Consider the following 22,939-nt stretch of genomic DNA (forward strand, 5'->3'; position numbering starts at 1 on the left):
TCAGCCGCCTTCTGGCCATTGGAACAAATTGTTCTCATCCATCCCTTCCACCAGGGGAAGTCTTCACATGCTCGGGGTAACCATCCCTCTAACTCACTTAAGGGTCTGTTGCCCATCGCTTACCCTCAATCTAGTTTAGCCCATTGGCCAAGGTTTACCTGGATGTAGCCTCTACACATGCTATAGCTTCTTGTAGCCACAGGTGAAAATTGAGTACCAGGTAGACACCAAAGGTGGATGAGCAACCCTGAAGAGGGCTTAGCAAACTCTTACAAGAGAGGTACTAGTCCTCACTGAATACTCATGGAAAGCCAAGCATGGAGTAAGGAAGACCTGAATTCAAATCTAGCCATAGACCAGATTTACTAGCTATGTAACCCTGGGCAAGTCACTTAACTTTTGCTCCTCTGTTTCCTCATCTGTGAAATGGGAATAATAGCACCTAACTCCCTGAGTTTTTATAAGGATTGAATGAGATAATCACTGTAAAGGACTTACTTAGTGCCTGCCACATAGTAAGCACTATATACATTTTAGCTATTATTGTTATTAATTTTCCCTGAAGGTGGTCTCTTGGCCTTCAAACATAGGGTGTTTGGGGGCAACTAGGTAGCACAGTGGATAGATCACAGGCCCTGGATTCAGGAGGACCTGAGTTCAAATCCGGCCTTAACACTTACTAGCTGTGTGACCCTGGGCAAGTCACTTAACCCCATTTGCCTCACAAAAAAAAAAAAAAGATTAAAAAAAACAACATAGGGTGTTTGTATGGGTCCATGTCTGGATCCACCTCCCTGTGTACAGTCTTTTGAGACATTTTTTGTTAACTGCTATCTCTATGTGGCACTGGTGTTCTTCATTGGGGGTCTCCTGCACTAGACCTCCCAGAATCCATTTTCTATCGTCCCCAGCCTATCTTCCATAGGTCAGTCAAACTGGTATTCCTAAACCATAGCTCTATCCATGTCACTCATCTGCTCAAGAAATTGCAGCAGCAAAAATTGAGTTTAAAATATGCATCTCCAGTCTATGTTTCCAGATTTGATTGCACTTTACTCTCTCAACTTCATTCTTTGCTCCAGACAAACTGACCTTCTTGAGGTTCCTTATAAACAACACCCCCTCTACCACCTCTGTGACTTCCTATGGTAAAATTTCATTCCTAAAATTGTACTCTCTTCTCACCTCCATGAAACTCTAGCTATCTTTCTTTGTTGAGGGTTAAGTGACTTGCCCAGGGTCACACAGCTAATGTCAAGTGTCTGAGGCCAGATTTGAACTTGGGTCCTCCTGAATCCAGGGCTGGTGCTTTATCCACTCCACCACCTAGCTGTCCCCAACCCTAGATATCTTTAAAGCTCAGCTCAGGGACTACTTTTTCCAAGAGGCCTTTCCTAATCCCCTCAACTTTTAGAGTTCTTCCATGCCCAATTACTCTGTGTGTGATTTTGGAGGTGTATATCCTTTATTTACTGACCTGTTAATATACTGTATCTATGTAGTAGAATGTAAGATTCCTGAGGGGAAGCACTAACTTATTTTTGTAATTGTATCTCCAGAACTTGGTATATTGCCCGACACATACACAGTAGACAATAAATGTTAAGGGATTGATGATTGATTGATTAAAGAATGGGAGAGGGGAGGGTTGGCGATGAGAATTGGCGCCAGAGACAGACCTCATGAGATGGGGTAACATGAGGTGGGGGAGGGGAGAGGAGTGTTATTATAAGGAGGCATGATGAATGGCAGGGGAGGATCTGTGGGAGGAGGAGGAGAATGTGCAGGGAGGGGGTTCAGAGGAGGAAGGGGTCTCTGTTCAGTGAGAGACTGGGGTCTTCAAATTCAGGGGGTGTGCCCCATCAATTCCCCCCGCCCCGCCCCCTCTCCAGCCTCAGGTTCCCTTTTCCTTAGCCCTTTCTCTTTTGGCATCCTTGGATCCCCATTCTCTCCGCTGCCCAGCCTAACCCTTCCCTTGCCCAGGGATGGGGCCGGAGGAGCGCTCCCCTCCGCTGCAGTGAAGCTGGGGCGGCTACTGCAACTGCAACAGCAGCAGCGGGGGTGGCTTGTCTTGGGCATGCGCACCAGCACTGCGGCTGCGGGCCGGGAGGCGGTGGTGGGCCGGGGGCCGACCTCGGAAGACCCCCCCCCCCTCCTCTATGTATGCCTTCTATTCGCTCCTGGTCTACATTTTTTACACCCTTTTTCGAAGGGATGGGGAGGGAGCGGCTGCAGCAACGCACACCCGGGACCCCTCACAGGTGAGCGACAGGTCTGAGTGGGAAAGAGGATGGATGGGGTGGTGAAAGCGTTTGCATTAAGCCCCTCTGCCCTTGGGAGGAGTCCTCTTGACCTCGTCCCAATCCATGCCCCCAAACCCACTACTCTTCAATCTGAGCTCTGGTACCCATCTTTGGGGGAGGGCTTTTTGCTGGAGCCTATACCAAACTGTTGTCCCTTCTCAGGGGAAAGGGTCTCTGCTTGAGACCACCCTAACTTGTGCTTGCTGCCTGGGCCCACCCTAACCTGTGCTTGCTGCCTGCGTCTACCACTTGTGGTGAAAGCAGAGCAGTTGAGGCTCCCCCACCCTATTCGAGGAAGCATACACCATCGATGCTTGCCTCAGGTTTGCACTGCCCCAATCCCCAGCACAAGCCTGAGAGCTTTGGTATGGCGTACAACTAAAAGCTCAGGTGACAGCGGCATGTTCCCTCAGGCCCCCTTGCCATCTCATCTCAGTTCTGAACCCCAGCCTTTCACTTCCTCTCCCCCTCCCTGGGATACCTAAGATATCCATCGTATCCACTTTAGGAAGGAGGCAGTGACCCCACTTTGTCTTGAGGCTCCCATTCCTTCTCTCCTTTCTTAGGGGGCTGGCTCCCTCCCCAGAAGTAGCCGCCGACACCGCCGCCAACCACAGCAAGATCTCTGGACTGAGCTGAATGGCCTAGACAGTATGTGACCTACTAAGTTAGGGCTATGGGGAAATCGGACAGTCCAGAAAAAGGAGGGCAACCTTCCCACTCTACCCCCACACATTCCTCTGTGAGCTCAGCATGGCTATCTCCTAAATCCCTGTGTAGCCCTGCCCTAACTCTTCTTCACCTTCACACTTTTCTTCTAATACCCTGTAGGCTCCTCAGACCCAGGCTCTGAGAGTGACAGGGATGGGAAACAGGAGGCAACAGCTGAGGGAGCTGCTGGCAGCTCCCCAGAGGTCTCTCTGGAAGAAGCCATCACCCACCTGGCTGAGTTCCTGTCTCTCCAGCTGGGGACAGGTGAAGGCTGGACAAGATCCCTGGACCCAGACAAGGTGAGTAAAGCTGGTTTTTCCCTTATCCTTCTTTTACTCCCTTCACACTCACAGAATGTCAGTTGAAAAAACCTTCAGAGATCTAGTCCAATTATCTCCCTTTATATAGGGGGAAACTGAGGACTTTAGTAGGGTGAGTATCAGGACTGATACTAGAAGCCAGGTCTCCTGATTCCTAACTTGGTGGACCCTTCCATATAGCCCCATGATTCAGTCAGTCAGGAGGAGAGGGTCTCCAAGGTGCTTTTCCCTTCCTTAGCCTTCTCCCCTATCCCCATGTCTCTTTTCCTTACTTTCTCTGAGTCAGCATATCTCTGCCTTCCTTGAGGAATCTGTGGTACAGTAGGAAGAGCCAGAGAATCTCTTGAATTTTTTTATTAGTTGAGACATCGGGCCTCAGTTTCCTCATATGTAAAAGGAGGGGAGGGGTCAGGGGGGAATGACTAGCTAATCCTTAAGATCTCTTCCAGTTCTAAATCCTGTGAATCAGCTCCAGAACTGAGACTGTTTCAATAGCCTTAGAACCGATGGCCCTGTTTGTGTGACTGCCATCCCTTCCCTCTGACCATCCCTGTTCCCTCACAACCACTATAGCCTCCCTACTCTGATCCTTCCCAAAGTCCCCAAGACCCCTGACCCCTGACCCTCCAGGCTCCTCTGCTGTTGACGCTGGACTGGGCAGCTCCTAGCAGTGGTAGCCTGGCTCTGCAAGGGCCAGCGGAGAATCGACCACCCAAGGCTCCAGCATGGCTTCCAGCATCAGCTTAGTGGATCCCAGCAGACCAGGTCCCCCAGCCCATGCTAACAACTCCAACTTCCATATCTCAGAGAGGGCAGCCCTCAGCTCCAGATGGTACATGGGGCTACAGTGGAGTGGGGGAGGACAATGTTTAAGAACGTGGAGGGAGGTGAAGCTCCTCCTGCCTTAAGAAACCCTGGGGAGGGGGCAGCAAGGTGGCGCAGTGGATAGAGCACCGGCCCTGGAGTCTGGAGTACCTGAGTTCAAAGCGGCCTCAGAACGGAACATTTACTAGCTGTTGTGACCCTGGGCAAGTACTTAACCCCAATTGCCTCACTAAAAATAATAAAAAATTAAAAAAAAAAAAAAGAACCCTGGGGAAATCAGGGTTTGGAGAATGGATACAGGGCTGGGGGGCAAGACTTCCAGATACCCTTTCCCGCTCTTTTACCCTTGGGTGGTCCCTGTATGCGGGTTAAGAGCACTTTTCTGCCTTATATAGCCCCATCTCCTATTCATCTCCCCACACAGGGCTAAGGGTAGCCATGCGGGGTGTGAGCTAAGGGGCAAACCCCAGCAGAGGGAAGAGGAACATAGAGACTGGCAATGGCTGGAGGGGACCACCCTGGGGCAGGTAAGAGGACCTGTGGAATGGATGTGCCTGGAGTTGAGGAAGAGGTACCCTAGAGCAGAAAGGATTCTATGAGAAGGGGGAGGGGAGAAGGGAGAGCTAAGCAAGGTTTATGAGGAAAACTTGGGAGGAGAGGCAAAGTGCCATAGGATAAACAAAAAGTGGGGATGCTTTGAAAATAAAGAGATTGGGGGTGGGGCAGCATCCTGGAGACAGGGAGCTCACTGTCTTATGTCCAAGCAAGAGGTCATGGGGCTCTGGGGGAATAAGAAACTTGTCTGCTGTGGGGAGGTGGAGGAAGGGATGAAGAGTGCTGTCTGCCCAGCACATGAGGGGGATATGTGTATAGAAGTGTTTGTATGAAATAGGGAAAAGGGGGTTGGGGGGAGAAGGAGCTGACATCGGGGGAGAAGGTCACCACGAGCAGCAAGAAAGACTGGATGATGGCAGTGGGTAGGGAGAGAATTAGATTCAGATCCATTAAGTACAACTGGGATGAGCACAAGGCAGGACCCCCTGGGGGAGGAAAACAACAGCCTTTGGGACAGGATGGGGTCTAGGAATCACTAGGAAAACAGGGGTACCCTCCCCACCCTGCTCATCACCACATCAGGGCTTCCCCATTTACTCCAGATAGAGGAACTGAAGCAACAGCTAGAACACCAGGAGGAAGAATTGGGCGACTTCGGCTGGGAGTGGTTGAGGCCATTGCCTCCTGGCTCCCTGGAAGGCAGAAACCCTGTGAAATGAGGGGAGGACATGGGACTTCTGGGACCTGAATGATTCCATTTTGGGGAAGGAGGGGAAACAACTACACCAGACACATGGACGTGGGGGAAGAAGAGGATTCATGCTTTTGGTCTCTTTTGGTATGGTGATGGAATGGGAAAGAGGAAGGGTTTGGGGATTCCTGGGATCTCCAAGGGGATATGTTCCCTCCCAGGGGGTAACAGACTTGAGAAGCGGATTCAGCACCTGACACTGGAGAAATGAGGCCTGAAACAGAGCCTGAGCCTTACCAGGGATCTGCCTGCTCAGTGGGGGCCTGGGGCCCCTTGCCCAGACTCCCTCCCCCTACACAGTAAAACCTTCCTCCAACCTCTTCCCTTTTTAAAGGTCCTCTTCTCCAGGTGACCCTTCACAGTGCTACCTTCCTCTTTCCAGTTCAGAGATATGGCAAACTAGAAAGACTACTGGAAAAAGTGTGAAAGGACCTCTCTAGGTTCAGATCCTTGTTCCATTACATGTGATATTGCAGAAATTACTTCACTGCTCCTGGGCCTCTGTTTCCTTATTGTCAAATGAGGGAGTTAGACCTAAAGTCCTTTCTAGCCCTAACCTATGAGTCTATGACCCCAGGCACTTATCTACCCTGTAATCAGGTAAACTATCCTAGACCTGTCCATTTTCCAGTTTGGTCATATTGGATATATCATGGGTTTTGTTCTGTCAGTATGTCTGATTCTTTATGACCTATTTGGGGTTTTTTTTGGGCAAAGATACTGAGTGGCTTGCCATTTCCTTCTCCAGTTCATTTTACTGATGAGGAAACTGAGGCAAACAGGATTAAGTGACTTGCCCAGGGTCCACAGCTAGGAAGTGTCTATGGCTGGATTGAACTCATGTATTCCTGACTCCGGTACTATAATCCACTTTACCACCTACCTGCCTATGCATGGTGTGGGGGTGGGGATAAGCCCTCTCCCCCAACTCTTCATTTCCCATATTGCCAGGAAAGCAGGCATTTGTAGGTGTTCTGACTTCAAATTTCATTCATTCAAGACCTAGTCTTCCTATGTATTGGCTTTTTAAATGGGTTACTGGGGGGGGGGGTTTGGGGGGTGGGTGGGGGCACAGAGAGAGAATTTGATGATCTCTAAGGTTTCTTCCTGTTCTGACATTCTGTGAATCAGTCTTCCCAAACCCCCACTACTACTTTGCTCTGTGCCCCTTACCAGCCCCGCATCTATTTCTCTATACCATCCCCACCCCCCAACTGGGGGGAACAGAGGCCTCAGAGCCTAGACTGTCTTCCAGGGAGTTAGTGACACCTCACCCTCTGCCCCCATCAACTCCTGATTCCCAAGTTTCCCTCCAACAAACAGGAGGAGGCAGAGGTCTTGGTGGAGCTTAGGAGCCGGCTCAGAGAGACCGAAGAGACAACAGAGATCCTCAGGGCCCAGGTTAGGACCCTGACAAGACTGGGGAAGGGGAAGGAGAAAGGGAAAGGAAAAGGAATAGGCATTGATCTAGTGCCCCTACTATGTGCCAGGCACAATACCAAATATCTCATTTGATCCTCACAACAACCCTGGGAGGTAAATGCTGTTTATACCCCCATTTTAGAGTTGAGGAAAGTTGAGGCAAAACAGAGGTGACGTGACTTAACTACGGTCATACAACAAGTGACTAAGGCCAGATTTGAACTAAGATTCTTCCCCAACTTCTGGCCCAGCGCTAAGCCCTGTGCACCTAGCTACCCCTGACTAGGGGGTATGGGCCCAGAGTTACAAGACAGCTGGGAGGGCAACTGGGGGAGGACAGGACCCTAGTCTTCTCCTCCACCCCATGACACTTCTTTGGGGGGGGTGTAGCTGGGGGTACAGGAGGGACAGCTCTGGGAGCTTCAGGGTGCCCTTCAAGAGCTACAGCAGGAGGCAGCTGCCCGGGAGGTCTGAAGCAAAGAAGCAAGAGGGAGCTGAGGCAGATCATGAGCCAACTGGCAGGTACGGTGGAATGAGGGCTCCCCAGGCAGAAATGGCTTCTGACCAGGGAGGGAACCGAATCTGGGCGCGGTGGCCCCATGTCCTCTCTCACCATCCATCTCTCCTTCCACCTTAACTCCACTCAGGACTTCGAGGACATATAGTCGCTTTGCGGCAGGGCTGTGGGGACCTTGTGGGCCTGGTCATTGCCTTCACCAGAATTACCAGGGGCTCTGAAAGAGGCCCAAGGGACAGGTCCAGTACCTGGCTTCCCTAAGGTGCCCCTTCTCCACTCCCACACCAGGAAAGCTACCACTAAAATATTTCCCAAATGCTGCTCTGGGGAAGGGCACTGTGCTAAGAGGTAAAGTACACCATACCAGGCAACTATATGACATTACCCCAATATCACATGATAGGGTATTAGAGAGGTACAAAGTCCTATGTGAGGTCAGGGGAAAAGGTGATTGTTACCAAAGAGAAAAACAGGGAATGCTTCCTAGAGGTGACATTTGAGATTGGCTTTGAAGGATAGATAGGAATTTAACCACAGATAGGGAGGACTAGCACCCATATACAGGGAAGCAAAAATCAAGGAAGCGTGAGAACTAATATATGTGGGTTTGGGGGTTTGTTTTTGGGGTTTTTTTTGCGGGGCAATAAGGGTTAAGTAGTTCCCCCCCCCTGCCCAGGGTCACACAGCCATTAAGTATCAAGTGTCTGAGGCCGATTTGAACTCAGGTTTCTCCTGAATCCAGGGCTGGTGCTTTATCCACTGTGCCCACACTATACGTTTGATGGGTATTTGGTGGGCAGCTAAGAGGTACAGTGGATAGAGCTTGGAGTCAGGCAGACCTGAGTTCAAATCCAGCTCAGAGTTCCTTACTGTGCTCAATAAGTGTTTAATTAATATTAATAAATGCCAGTAGAATTAAGCCTGAGGGCAGGGACAGCCTTGCTTTAGTATTTTTATACCTAGCACCTAGCATAGTGCCTGGCACATAGTAGGTACTTAATAAATGCTCACTGATTGTTGGTGGTGTGAATTTGTGTCAACTTTTTTCTGAAGTCACTAGGGAGCTACTGAAGATTATTCTTAGGATAGCTAGGTGATGTAGTAGATAGAGTACCAGCTCTGAAATCAGAAGGAACTGAGTTCAAATTAGGCCTCAGACACTTATTACCTGTATGACCCTGGGCAAGTCACAACCCCAATTGCCTCCCTCCAAAAAAGGCTTATTCTTGCACAGCACTTGGGAGGTAAGAGAGTAAAGGCAGAAAGACCTCTTAGGAGGCTATTGTAATAGTTGAAAGTTGAGTGGTAGCAGTGGGAAAGGGAGAATATGTAGAAATTCAATCAACAAATAGTCAAGTCAGAAGGTAAAGCAGAGGTTTGGATAGGAAAGATAAGCTCGGTTTGGGATTTGTTGAATTTAAGATATTTGTCCAGGTGGAAATCCCCTTGGTGGCTTGAGATGTAGGACAGGTCTGACCCTGAGGCAAGGTGTATTTCTTGCCTTTCACTAAGTATCCCTGAGATTAACCCAGTCCCAGCCCCAGCCTCAACCTCTAGATCCTCATTTCCTGCCCCAGTTTCCCAATCCCATCTCTCACAGAATTTGAGGCCCTAAAGACCTCAGAGGGCATTGGAATGTAGTTAAGAGAGCATTGGGTTTGACTCTGCACTGCTACTTTCTACTTCTGTGACATTAAGAAAGTCATTTTTCTTTGGGTCTTGGTGTCATCATCTACAAAATGAGGGATTGCAGTAGATGAATCTAAGGGTCCTTCCAGATGCCAATCTTCAATTCTAATCCAAAGGACACCTGAACAGGAATTCCCACACCCTACTGTATCTGTCTCCCAGGTGTGCTGGGCTTTGGCAGAACTGTCAGCCAGTCAGTGGGGAAGGAGAGTCCCTGAAGAACGTAAGAAACCCAGAAGAGCCTATCAGGGTCGACTGCTGGAGCTCAGAGGTTTGGATGTCTTGGGGAGAGTTAATCTGCACTCTGCAAGTGAAAATATACTGGTCTTCAACAACTAGGCCCATTTTCTTTCTCATTTGGTGACAGTGGTGGTGGGAAACAAACAGGGGAAGGTGGGGTTTCCTGCATGGATACCAGACAGAATAGATGACTTCTGAGTTCTCTCCAAGTCTGAGATTCTATGGAGGATGGAACTGTTAAGAGGCTGAAGTATAGGGAGCTAGTTAAAGGGTAGACCAGTGATACTCAGTCCTATGGTCCTGCCTTCCCACAGGGAACATCAGAGTGCTGTGCAGGCTGAAGCCAGGGAGCCCTGGGAACCTGTTGAATGTGAACCCAGGTCCTGGGGGCACAATCACTGCTAACTACCGTGGGCGTCAGCGTCACTTCCGCCTAGACCGTGTATTCCCACCTGATGCCACTCAAGAGGAGGTGATGACTTGATACCTTCCTAGAGATACACATGTTTAGATAATTTTATATATATATATATATGTGTGTGTGTGTGTGTATAATATTTTTCATATTGTTATATCCCTGTTCCATGGGGATGAAGTAACTAGGTGCTTCAATAGGTAGAGTACAAAGTCTGGAGTCAGGAAAACTCACCTTCCTGAGTTCAAATCTGTCTTCATTCATTACTTACTAGCTTTGTGATGCTGAGCAAGTAACTCAACCCCATTTGCCTCAGCTTTTTCACCTGTAAAATGAGTTGGAGAAGGAAATGGAAAACCACTCTAGTTTCCTAGCCAAAAAAACCCCCAATGGGGTCACGAGTCCGATATGACTGAAATGACTGAACAATAACAACTTACATACAGAGAAAGCTTTCCAGAGATAAAAAAAAATCTTAAAAAGTAAATCTGGGGCAGCTAGGTGACGCAGGGATAAAGCACGGCCCTGGATTCAGGACCTGAGTTTCAAATCTAGCCTCAGACACTTGACACTAGCTGTGTGACCCTGGGCAAGTCACTTAACCCTCATTTGCCCTGCAAAAAAAAAAAAAAAGTAAATCTGACATTGTTCTTCCCCCCTCCCCACATTGCCCAGGGTTACTTAAATCAGCCTGGTGCAGAGTCAGGAATCAAGTAAGCCTTCATAAAGCCCAGACTAGAGCACTCCCTACTCCCATACTCCATCCCCAAGGGAACCTCTCCAGCCCCCTAGGTACTTAGAGGTAACCCTGTCTCTCCTACTCTCCACCCCCACCAAGGACCCATCACTTTTATACTTTACCTGTTCCCTTTTCCCTAGAACTTCCCCCTTCCTCTAGACTGCCTAGATTTAGATTATATAAGAGGCCCACAGACCTGCATGATTCATAACTCTCTCACACTTCTCTCATCATCACAGTGTCTTTCACAGGTGTTAGGGCGCTAGAACCTGCAGTGCAGTCCTGTATTCAAGGTTACAGCGTCTGCATCCTTCACTATGCCAAACTGGGACTGGCAAGACCTACAGCATGGAGGTGGGGGCAGGAATCCCACAGAGGGGAATGAGGAGGGGAGGGGCGTGGAGTTTTCTCATTAGGATGGGGGACTGAGGTAAGGAGTACCACACCCTAAGAGTAAATGGAATGGGAAACCCCAAGAGTTAAGGGCTGAGATCTGAGCCAGATGCTTCCCCATTCCTGTCCCTTGTCTGCCACTCAGGGTCCTCCGGAAGACCCAGGCATCGCCCCCAAGAGCCCTGCAAGTCACTTTTCCGGGAGATGGGGGCACAGGGAGGGCCAAGACAGCACCGTGTGACAGTCAGCATGGTAGAGATCTATAATGAGGCTGTGAGGTTAGTGTCTAAACATGCTCTCACCCCCACCCACCCTGCCCCCAATCTCCCCACCCTACCCCTCTAAAAGTATCCCTCACTCCCCATCCATGCTGGTCCCCTCTCCTGTACTCCTACTTTGTCTTCCCTCAGGGATCTCCTAGCCTCAGGACCCCCCGAGCGCCTTACAGTGCGTCAGGGGCCAGAGGGCTGTGGGGGAATCCATGTGCCTGGCCTCACCTGCTGGGATGATGTCTGACCTAAGGGCCTCTGCACAAGGTAACCCCCTAACCCTTGATGCTCAACATCAGGTACCCCTCCTTGACCTCACTGCCTTGACCTGCCTGTGTATTATACAACTATGACCCCCAAATCTAACCCCTCGACTTGGGGGAGCTACCCAAGGTAACCTCTGACCTCAACCCAACATTTCCCCATGCAAAAGAACCACCCCTCTCGCCCCCTTGGTACTCTCAGCACCTAAAGGACAGATTATTGTGCCATGTAGATGCTGAATCTGGGGAGGCGAAAACCGAGCCACAGCTGCCACCACCATGAATGAGCACAGCTCTCGTTCCCATGCCCCTGGTCACCCCTGACGCTGACCACTGTCTCCCCCTCCTAATGGCCAGGAACTGCAGGTACCAGCCCCAGCATGCCTATACCCGAGCCCAGGGCGCCCAGACTGCAGTCACTGATCCCTCCATCCGGTTCTCATAGACGATGACAAGGTGACCCCCCACCATTGACCCTCCCCACCCGTAGGGACGCTACACTGGTGGACTTGGCAGGCTTGAGAGGGTGTGGAAGGCCCGTGATGACGGAGTCGAGTGGCAGGGCTGGAGCCAGGGGCCGGAGGCTGCGGAAGCACGACAATCAACCGCTCACTGCTGCCTTGGGGGGCGTGATGGCGGCCCTCCGAGCACGCCAACCCATGTCCCCTTTCGAGACTCTCAGCTCACCCGGTTGCTGCAGCCGGCTCTAGGTCCGGGAGCCACAGCTGTAATGTTGTACAGGTGGGCAGACTGGGGACTGGGGGGTGGGCCTGACAGTAGCGGGGAGGGCCTTTCTTTGAAGGTGGGAGCCACGCCCTCTCGACCTACTAGGTCTTCCAGCCAGCAGATTGGCTCTGGTGATCCTAAGTGAACACGGGTTACCCAAATCATTTGCATAATGTGTCTCACCTTGGTTGAGGACTCGCAGATGGGAAGTTTACCGCCCCCCAGCCCCCCCCTTTTCCCCCTCTCCTAGATCTCATCCCGGCCAGAGGATGTCGGGGAGACGGTATGCCTCCCTGAAGTTCGCTGACGTGTGAGCCCAGTGGAGCTGGGTCCCCGCCCGGCGCCACAGGCCCCCAAACCTCCGGAACCCCAACGTCGTCCAGCACGGGGGGAACTCCTTCCTAGGGGACCCCTACCACACCTGGCCCAGAATCTCCCCAGAAACAGAGAAGCCCTCTGTACTCCTCCTCTGTAACCCCACTGATGTCCTAACAAGCCCGTGCTCTGGGCTAGGGGAGACCTTTGACGGGGCTGGGCGGAGTGGTTTGTACATTTCCAGGATCTACTGAAATAAAAAAGGGCTGCCCACAACTGCATTAGACTGGCCCCTCCCTGAACTAGGGACTCCCCACCTCCAAGCTCTTACCCATTCTCTTTGGATTGGGGCGAACCCTTCCACTAGATCCCAAACCTACCCATCTTCCATCTCCCCCCACCTTATCAAACCTAGCTCTTATCAGCCGCTCACAGCAGGGTGCCCAGACCCCACAGGAAGGGGGGGGAGGGGAGACCTCAGCTGTGACCACCCACCCCCCAATCACAGACTTTGGGTTTAAAGTGTCTCAGTCCTTTATTGCCTCTGTCCCTGTGTGCCCTGACCCCCACAAGCCCCGAGCTCTAGAGCAACAGCCTCACATCCATTTCCCCAGCCCCCCACAACAAAGGTGCTAGTTCCTCCCCTCCCCAAGCCCAAGGGAGGGGCCCTAGGCAGAGTCCCAGTCTCTTCTTTCAGCCCAGAGATAGTATAAATTGGAGAATAGACAGGACCTGATGGATGGAGAGGGAAAACGTGATAGGAAAGGCTATAATGGAGATGTTGGGGGGTGGGGATAATGGAAAGAATCTTGGGTCCTGTCAGAAAAATTGGAATGGGGGGGGTCACAGTTTTGGTTCTAACTCATTGGATGATCTTCGGTTATTCTCTCCCCTGGATGAATTTTTTTCTCTCTAGGCAAAATTAGGGGGTTAAACTCTTGTGATCTCTCAAAGGTCCTTCCCAGTTCTAAGATTCTGTGACAAATGGACTGTCCCCAGGGCTCCAACCAGGATCAACTACAAAGTGAGTTGCTTCCTCACTGTTCTCTCCCTCTGGGAAGCCATGGCAGTATCATTCCACAAAAGGGAAGTGGTTCTAATAAAACTTTCAAAAGACTCAAGTTTGATGTGTTTTTTTTTTCTTTTCTGGTTTTAAATCCTTTGATTAGGAAGGTGGTAATAAGATGACAGGCCATTGGGTAGTTGCCCAAGGAAGGGAATAACTGGGGTTTGAAATTGTAGACCTGGGACTTGGGTCTAAGGATGTTTGGGAACCCCCCCCCCAAGGTGAAGCCTTATCTCCTTTGCTTTCCTTATGTGGACTCAAGTTGGGGGGGAGGTTGGGGAAGAAGGCAAGGAATGGATGGGAGAGAGATCCTGGCCCAACTTCTTCACACATTGTACCAGGTAAGTAGAGGACCTGGCGTAGAACCCCTGGGGTTCGGAGATACCAGGTCCAAGGGGTGAGTAACCAACACATCATAGATGCTCTTGTTAGGTGGCACCACCTGAAAGAGAGCATCCAAGTCCCCTAGGGAGCCAGTGGGACCTGTGGCCTTAGGTGCTAGCCCCCAGTAGGAAGGGCCTGGGGAGGGCAGACACTGAGGGCAAGGTGGGGGTGGGAGCTGTGCTAGGGGCATCACCACATTTGGGGTGTATATGGGGGAATATGATGTGGGCAGCTGTCCCCAAAGTGGGACCCTGGTCCCCCCTGATAGCTGCACCTGGCTTGAGGTACCCTGAATTACAGGGAGGGGCAGGAGAGGCCAGGAGCCTTGCTCAGATGAAAGAGGAGGGAGCTGAGACCCCCCTGTGGTTCCCAAGAGCCCTGCCTGGGTGGAGGCACCCTGCAGGAGGGGAATGGGCCGGAGAGGCCAGAGTCCCCCCTCTGCGGGAGAGGAGGAAGAAGACAGGGGAGAAGTAGGTGCCCCATGGCCCCCCAAACAACCCTCTTGTAACTTGGACAGGGGACCCAAGGGCCAGGACACTGGCTCTGAAGTGGAAGAAGAGGAGGAAGAAGAAGAGGATGGCCGTGGAGGCTGGGGCCCTTCTGGAATATCCCCAAGCAAGGAATCAATACTGAAGGAGTCGATGGCCATGTTGGGGCTGGGAGGCCGGTAGGGCCAACCATGGAGAACATAGGGTGTCAGGTCCTTGGCAAAGGCTTTGCCCTGGCCACCCCTCTCCCCTCGACGGGCCACAGCTGTGTTTTGCAACCGAAGGGCCTCAACAGGGATCTGGCTCACGTCTACTGCCCAAAAATTTCCCTTGGCTTGTGGCTTTTCCGGGTCCTTGGGCACCTAGAGAGAGAGCCAAGGGAATTGGAATAAATTCTGGCACTTGGTGTGATCTGGCCCAGCCCTAGCTGGAGGACAGTCTTCTTACCCTCCTCCCCCTTAAATTCTCCATATGGCAGACCTCCTCTCCCTCCTCCCCTCAGCTTGTCACTCCACTCCCAGGCTTCCCCAACAGTTGTCCTAACCTTGTGGAAGCATCGGTTGGAGGAGAGGTTGTGCCGGATAGAATCCTTCCACCCTTCATAGTCATCTTTGAAGAAGGGGAACAGGGCTTGAACCTGGTGAATGATCTGAAACCAGATCCAGAGGCATGGGGTGAGAGCTCTGGGACCCAATCTGGGCCTCAGAGGGAGACATGGCCCCTTACCTCAGAGAGCTTCTAGTCTAAGGGAGAGAACTGAGAGTGAGATGGACTCAATGGATACATGCTAGAATGAGTTGAATGGGAGGGATCCTTGGGGGGGAAAAATGGGAACCAGTAGGGTGTAGTAGAAAGAGTACTGGATTTGGATTCGGTGGTTTAAGACTTGGATAAGCCATTTGGTTTCTTCCTCCGTTGAATGAGTTCGGGATTGTATTTCCTTCTAGTTCTAAATCTTAAGACCAATAATAATGAGGAACTTGAGAGCTCTTGTCCAGAGGCTTTGGGAGGAGGATCTAGGGGAAATGATATCACCCAACCCCTCTAGGAACCTCCATTCTGTCCCTTATTGGGGGAGGGCCACTCAGTCCTAACTTGTGGACACCAGAGTGTCCTCCTGTCAGTCTCCCTTTTCTTCATTCCCATTCCCTAGAATTCCTCTATTATTTTATTTATTTTTGTTTTGTTTTGTTTTGTTTTTTGGGCGGGGCAATGGGGGTTAAGTGACTTGCCCAAGGTCACACAGCTAGTGTCAAGTGTCTGAACTCAGGTACTCCTGAATCCAGGGCCGGTGCTCTATCCACTGCACCACCTAGCTGCCCCCAAATTCCTCTATTATTGATTCACCTTGGGATGATCAGTTATTAGTCTCTATCTCCATCTACAGGGACTGTGGACAAAATCCAGAATTATCCTAAAACTTAATTTCAAATTACACAGCCACCAAAAGAATACAGTTATCCAAAATGCACACAATTCACTAGAAGTGTGGAATAGTCAGAGATAATCTTCAATCCAGCTCCTGAGGACACCCTGAGCATAGGGGGGCTGGTAAACAAATACCAGGGACTAAGTGACACAACACAGGGCCAGGGGATGTGTCTAAGGCTGGAAAGGGAGTGACAGATCAGCCAGGGGTGGAGGATGAAAGAGCTGTCTGTCATGTCTAAAAGGGGCTCTCTAGAGAAAGACACTCAGCTTTTTCGGCTGCTTGGTCCCAGAGGTTAAAACCAAGACCCACAAGGGTAAAGCAGCAGACACTGAGATTCAATGTGAAGGAAAACTTGCTAAAAGCTCTTCATAGGGGGGGGGGGTGCATTGAGGTTGTAAAATCACTTGGCCTGGATGCCGTAGAAAGGAATCCTAACCAAGTATATGTTGGCCTGATGTCCAGAGGTTCCTTCTGGCTCTTAAAATTGTGTGCTTGGGGGAGTAGGGAGTCTGGGGAGTGAGCCTGGGGATGGAGGTAAAGGAAAGAATTGGGGAGTTGGGGTCACAGCCGAACAGAACAGCTAGGGAAGTTGAGTTAAGCTCAGGGAATCAATGTATCTTACAAAGTAGAGAAGGCCTAAGAAACTATCTGATGCCAAATATCTGGGAGTGAGGTCTTGGTGGAAGGGTTGTCTGGGTAGATCTGAGGACAGGAGCAGAGCGGAGGTAAGCATGGTGTTTGGGGAGGGAAGGGCTGGGGAGTGTGTGGAAAGGGTAGGTCTGTCAGCCACAATCAGGGATAGGTTTGGGGGAGGGGAAGCTCTTAAGTTTTTCAGAGTTTGGGGAGCGAGGTGGGGAAAACTGCATATGGAGTTTTCAGTATCCTGGGGCAATTCTGGAAGTAAGAGGTCTAGGGAAAATTAAGGAGAACGATGTCTAGAGTTGGTTGAGTCTAGGAATAGGAAGGTCTAGGAAGTGAGGCTAAGCATTGGGTATCCAAAGTTAGGGGATAGAAAGTGGGAGCTTGGGAATTAGAGGAGTTGGGGAATGAGTCTCAAGGCAGAGGATAAATGATAGGGAGTAGGCAAATCTGGGGAGGGGGTAAGGACAGCAAAGTTGGATGGCCTGGGAAATGGAGTCAGGCTCATGGAATGGGCCAGGAGTCAGAGAAGGGGAAGGAAGGCCTATGGGCCCACACAGGGAAGTCGGAGAGTAAGGAAATAATGGGGGGATTAAGGTTAAGGTTGAACTGAAGATTTTGAGATAGAGCTAAATGGAGAATGTCCAGGCTAGGCAGGGATGAGGCTCTCAAGGAGTGGGCCAGGGTTAATCAGGAGAGAAGAGGGGAGGGGAAAGATCAGTTGGCATGAAGGGTCTGGGTCTGAGGATACAGAAAAAGGAGGAAAGGACTATGTACTCAGATTTAGGTAGTTAGGAGCCAAGGGAAGAGTGGGGAGCCCAGGCAGGGGGGCATTCAGAGTAGGAGAGATATTAGGTCAGGGAAGGACGGAAGGGTCTTAGAATGGTCACAGCTGATGAGAGCGAAGGAATAAAGGATAAAGAAGGGGGCAGGAAGGGCTTATTTGGAGAAAGGAAGGGGGGTCTTTACCTCTGCCTCTCACCTGGGCCAGTTTGAGCCTCCGGTCCGGGGCAGCCTGGATCACCAGGGCTATCATGGCCAGGTAGGTGTAGGGAGGCTTGTCATGCCGAAGGTATTTCTTCTTCCTTTTCTTCTTGGGGGGCTCAGGCTCCGGTTCTGGCTCCGGCCCTGGCTGTGGGGGGCCAGGGCTTGAGCCCCCTCGGGGCATGGTAGAAGGAAAGGACCCAGCACTGGGCATGGAGTTCCTTAGGCAGTGTTGATCTAGGAAATTGGGACCTAGTACTGGGAGTTGAGGCCTGGGTGTATGGCAGCAGGCAGGCGGGGCCCTGGGCCCTTTATCATTCGGATGGAGGGGGGAGGGGGAGAGGGAAGGGAGGAGGGAGTCTAGGGTGGGGGAGGGGGCAGCCACAATTAGCAGGTTTCTGTTAATCTCAGGAAAAGAGAGGGTTGGGGGAGGGGGCAGAACTCCTACCCAGGGAATAGGGGTGATGAGAGCCTAAAGGCTGGGGGGAAAGCGGAGGGCTAGCCTTGTACCCCAGTACAATTAGACCATAGCACCACCCCCCCACTCCAAGTTGTCTCCACCCAGGCACTCCCCAGACCTTGCCCTCCCCCCATCTGAGGTCCTTTGCCGTCCCCTTAGGGCCTGACTCTGGATTGATTAGTTGAATTTAATCGCTTTTCTATCTAGAAGAAGCTTCCAGTCCGTCCGTGCCCTGCCCCCAAACTTTACTAGACTCCCCACAGAAATAGGGCTATTATTACTCTTCCTGGGATTTGAGGCTGTCCCACAACTTTCCCCTTCTAATAATTTTAAAGGACCCTTCTAGCTCTAAATCAATTAATAAGCATTTATTAAGTTCCTACTATGTGGCCCCCAGCACTGTGATAGGCACTGGATATACAAAACACAAAAACCAAAGAAGCTCCTGCCCTCAGGGAGCTTATCTTCTATCTGGGGAAACCACTGTAAAGGACTAAGTAGTTTATAATATACACAAAGCAAATAGAATTGTGGCAGTGGTGGGGATTAGGAAAACTCACCTAAGGGAGGTGGCCCTTGAGTCAAGTTTTGTTGGAGGCTTGGGTTTCCTGAACGCCAAAGTGAGGAAAGAATCCATTTCTTTGGCTGACTGTTTGTACCAAGGCAGTACAATCAATAAACATTTTTTAAGCACCTACTATGTGCCTATTTAGCAAGCCAAGTGCTAAAGGTGGGGGATCCAGAGGAAGGCAAAAGAAAATCCCTTCCCTCAGGGGACAGAATGTTATATGAGTCTGAGCACACCAAGGGGCCAGTTTGTTGAGAGTGTCAAGTACGTGTGTTGGATTAATTCTTAATAAATTGGGGAAAATAGACCGGAGTCAGTTTGAAAAAAGGCTTTAAATGCTGTTGGATTTTCTATTTTATTACCTAGAGGTAATAGGAAGCCACTGAAGCTTCTTGAGTAGGAGAGTGACATGATCAAACTTGTACACTAACGATCTCACGGGATCATAGATTTAGATCTGGAAGGGACCCTAGAAGTCATCTAGTCCAATCCCCTCATTTTAGAACAAAGACCCAGAGAGGTTAAGAGATTTGTGCAATGTCACACAGATAATAAGAGACTTGAGTCAGGTCCTCTAACTCAAAAGTCTGCTGTATCACACTGTCTCCTTTATAGATCACATCGCTATCCTTACGATATAAAAGAAAATATTAAGATTTCTATAAGGCTTCCATCCATATCATCATTTCCCATAGGATGCCTTCTTCCTGGGCTTTCAGAGAAGGAATTGATGTAGTCTACTCAGTGGTTGGTTGGTAAAGGCTTCAGGAAAAGGGTCTTAAAAGATGGGTAGAATTTGAGAGAAGGAAGAAAGCCAAGGGAAAGAGGAAGTAGAAGGGAGCAAGCATTTTTAAAAGCACCTACTATGTGCAAGGAACTGTGCTAAGTGATTTACAATATTATCTTATTTAAGTGGGAGGATGTGGGTGGAGACCTTCTAGGGATCTTAGGTATCTGAGCCAGAAGAAAGAAGCCTTCCGGATCTAGGTCAATCCACTTACTTTACATGTGAGGAAACTCAGGTCCCATGAGGGGAAGAAGCTTTCTCAAGGTCATAAAGGACTTCTTCAATTAAGTGCTTTTATTTCAAATTTGGGGCAGATAACCATCTCACTTCTTCAAGAATACCTGCAGTGACAAGAAATGGACAAATACTCATCATTTCTGTGTGGTAAAATGGAAAAGGGTCTGGTCATTTGAGAGAAGAGAAATCTGATTCTAACTCCTGCCTGACCATGCTCAACATGTACAGTAGGGATAAAAATACCTGTACTATGAACCTGTCAACATTTTTAAAAATAATTTTTAAAAAAATCTTTAGGCTGTTTAAATCACTCTAATTTCCCCTATCTACTTGGGCAGCTAGTTGATGCAGTGGATAAGATGACAGAACAGGAGTCAGGAACATTTGAGTTCAAATCTGCCCTCAAATACTAGCTGTGCAACTCATGGCAAATAATTTAACCTTATTTGCCTCAGTTTCCTTATCTGTAAAATGAGCTGGAGAAGGAAATAGCAAACCCCTCCAATATCTTTACTAAGAAAATCCCAAATGAAGTCATGAAGAGCCTGGCAAGAATGGACAAAACAAACATTTGACACTTACTAGCTATGTGACCCTGGGCAAGTCACTTAACCTTCATTGCCCTGCCAAAAAAGAAAAAAAAAAGACCGTATTTAAAACAAACATTTGCCGGATAACCCTCCCCTTCCCCTTCAGAGAGAGCAATCCCATGGAACAAATGTTTTCTTTTGTTTTTAAAGACAAATAAAAGAAGGAAAACAAAGAGGGGAAAAATCAGTATAACTGACCAATGCATCCAAAAAATGTCTGAAAATATGTACAATGTAGACTTGTAGACCTCCCACCTCAACAAAAGGGCCAGGAGTATCTTCTCAAATTCTTTCTTTCTTTCTTTCTTTTGTTTTGCTGGGCAATTGGGGTTAAATGACTTGCCCAGAGTCACACAGCTAGTGTCAAGTGTCTGAGGCTAGATTTGAACTCAGGTCCTCCTGAATCCAAGGCTGGTGCTTTATCTACTGCACCACCTAGCTGTCCCCATTTCTTTTTTTTAAAGACTTGCTTCTTCATTGATTTTGTAGAATTCTTTTTTGGTGATTCTTTCAATTTACAATGGTACAATTATTGGGTTTTGTTTTCTGACTTTAATTACTTCACTCCATGTAGATCTTTCCATGCTTCTCTATATTCATCACCTTCTTCTTTTCCTACAAAACAATAATAATCAATTGCCATCATGTGTCATAATCTGTTTAACCATTCCCTTAAACTGTGTATCTACTTAGCTTCCAATTCTTTGCTCTCACAAAAATTGCTTCTATTTTGGTGTTTATGGGGACTTCTTAACAGTGGCCTTGTTGGGATGTAAGCCTAGCAGTGGAATCTCTAGATTAAAGGATAGAGACATTTTAGTCACCCTATTTGCATAGTTCCAAATTTGCTTTGCAAAATGTTTGTACTGATTCACAGCTCCAACAACTATGTACTAGCGTGCCTATCTTCCCACAACCCCTACAATATCAACTATTCCCATCATTTGTCAATTTTGCCCAATTTGCAGGGTATGAAGTGAAACTTCAGGGTTGTTTTAATTTGTATTTCTTTTGTTATTAATGATTTGGATCATTCTTTAATATGATTATTAATAGTTTGAAATTCATATTTTGAGAACTTTTTGTTCATATCCTTTGACCATTTATCTATTGAGGAATGACCTTTGGTCATAAATTTCTGTTTACTTTGATAACAAACTCTGACCAGAGAAATTTGATAGAAAAAAAAATTTCCTATTTGACCACTTCCCTTCTTATCCTAGGATTATTAATTTTATTTCTACAGAAGCTTTTCAATTTCATATAATCAGTTATCTATTATTGTATCTTCTGTAATTGCTTCTATCCCTGGTTTGGTCAAGAATACATATTCTACCCCTAGCTGTGAGAGGGACAGAATCTGTTTCTCTTCTAATGTTTTGGTAGTATGATATTTAATATTTAAGTCATATATCTACTTAAAATGTATGGTGGGATATGGCATAAAGTGTTTAGGACTAATTTCTTCCAGACTTCCAGACTACTTTTCAGTTTTTCCAGAAGTTTTTATCAAACAGGAGGTTTTTTCCTAGTAATTTGCATTTTCTGGTTCTGTATAATTTGAGTTCCATTGCTTCTGATTCTCTCTTGTCTAATCTGTTCTATTGATCTAGCTCTCTGGTTTGTTTTTGTTTTTGTTTTTGTTTTTGTTCTATCCACTGCACCACCTAGCTGCCCCTAGCTCTCTGTTTTTTAACCAGTACTAGATGGTTTTGATAATTGCTGCTTTATAATATAGTTTGAGGATAGAGCACCGGCTCTGGAGTCAGGAGGACCTGAGTTCAAATCCAGCCTCAGACACTTGATACTAGCTGTGTGACCCTGAGCAAGTCACTTAACCCCAAATGTCTCACCAAAAAAAAAAAAAAAGAATAATATAGTTTGAGGTCTGGAAGTGCTACCTCTTTTCATTTCCCTAAGTGAATTTTGTTGTTTTATTGAGTTCTATAAAGTTATACCTAGCATTAAAAAATATAAATTAACTTTGATAGTACTATCACTTCTATGATATTGGCACAATCTGGCCATCAACAATTAATATTCCTCCAACTATTTAAATTGTTCTTTATTTCTTTCTCCTACTCTTCCTCTTCCTCCACCTCCTTTTTGGTGTCAGAAATGCAATTATTTTAAAATATTTTATTTTTCCCCCAATTACATATAAAAACAATTTTCAACATTCTTTTTTATTATTATTATTATTTTAAAGTCCAGGAGAACATCACACACTATCAACAACATTGTGTGATGATCAACTACAATTGACTTAGTTCTCAGAAATACAATGATCTAAGACAAGTTCAAAAGGCTCATGATGGAAAATGTTATCCACATCCAGAGAAAGAACTGATGGCGTCTGAATACAGATCAGAGAATACTATTTTTACTTTGGGGTTTTTTTTGTGACTTTTTCCCTTTTGTTCTGTTTCTTCTTTTACAAGACAACTAATATGGATATATGTTTTACATGATTGCATATATATAATCTATATCGAATTGCTTAACATCTTAGGGAAGGGGGAGGGTTGGGAGAAATAAATGTTAAAAATTGTCTTTATGTGTAATTGGGGAAAAAATGTTAACTACTAAAAAAAATTGAGCAAATTTTCTTCTCCCTCCCTCCCCTCCCCCATCATTAAGAAGACAAGCAATTTAATATGGGTAATACATGTAGAGTCATGCAAAAGCTATTTCCATATTAGTCATGTTGCGAAAGAAAACAGACAAAAAAAGAAAAGAAAGAAAAAAAACAAGGAAATAAAGACGGTAAAAAAGATATGCTTCAATCTACATTTGGACTCTTATCAGTTCTTTCTCTGGATGTGGATAGCATTTTCCATCATGAGCTTTT

The 22,939-nt window shown here is 48.0% G+C and overlaps 2 protein-coding genes across 2 annotated transcripts; one reads left to right on the forward strand and one right to left on the reverse strand.

Moving 5' to 3' along the window:
* Positions 1-1,935: 1,935 nt before the first annotated feature.
* On the forward strand, positions 1,936-12,668 carry KIFC2 (kinesin family member C2). Its single transcript, XM_043991178.1, is given in 33 exon segments — positions 1,936-2,261; positions 2,870-2,954; positions 3,135-3,313; positions 3,965-3,985; positions 3,987-4,115; positions 4,118-4,166; positions 4,584-4,606; positions 4,609-4,686; positions 5,317-5,359; positions 5,362-5,381; positions 5,627-5,636; positions 5,639-5,730; positions 5,732-5,764; positions 6,789-6,866; positions 7,278-7,355; positions 7,358-7,409; positions 7,535-7,600; positions 7,603-7,643; positions 9,256-9,364; positions 9,648-9,809; positions 10,742-10,804; positions 10,807-10,841; positions 11,026-11,061; positions 11,064-11,158; positions 11,291-11,390; positions 11,646-11,666; positions 11,668-11,721; positions 11,724-11,782; positions 11,906-12,066; positions 12,069-12,157; positions 12,389-12,469; positions 12,471-12,494; positions 12,496-12,668. Coding segments are annotated over 33 exon segments (2,403 nt in total). The 5' UTR covers positions 1,936-2,159; the 3' UTR covers positions 12,631-12,668.
* Positions 12,669-13,844: 1,176 nt separating this feature from the next.
* On the reverse strand, positions 13,845-17,630 carry FOXH1 (forkhead box H1). The gene is made up of 3 exons (XM_043991192.1): positions 17,445-17,630; positions 14,936-15,040; positions 13,845-14,753 (listed from the first exon to the last, which is right to left on the reverse strand). Exons 1-3 carry the CDS (start codon positions 17,628-17,630, stop codon positions 13,845-13,847), a joined length of 1,200 nt encoding a protein of 399 aa, XP_043847127.1.
* Between the last annotated feature and the right edge of the window lie 5,309 nt (positions 17,631-22,939).

The sequence above is a fragment of the Dromiciops gliroides genome, chromosome 1 (genome assembly GCF_019393635.1).
Source record: "Dromiciops gliroides isolate mDroGli1 chromosome 1, mDroGli1.pri, whole genome shotgun sequence".
Classification (NCBI taxonomy): Eukaryota; Metazoa; Chordata; class Mammalia; order Microbiotheria; family Microbiotheriidae; genus Dromiciops; species Dromiciops gliroides.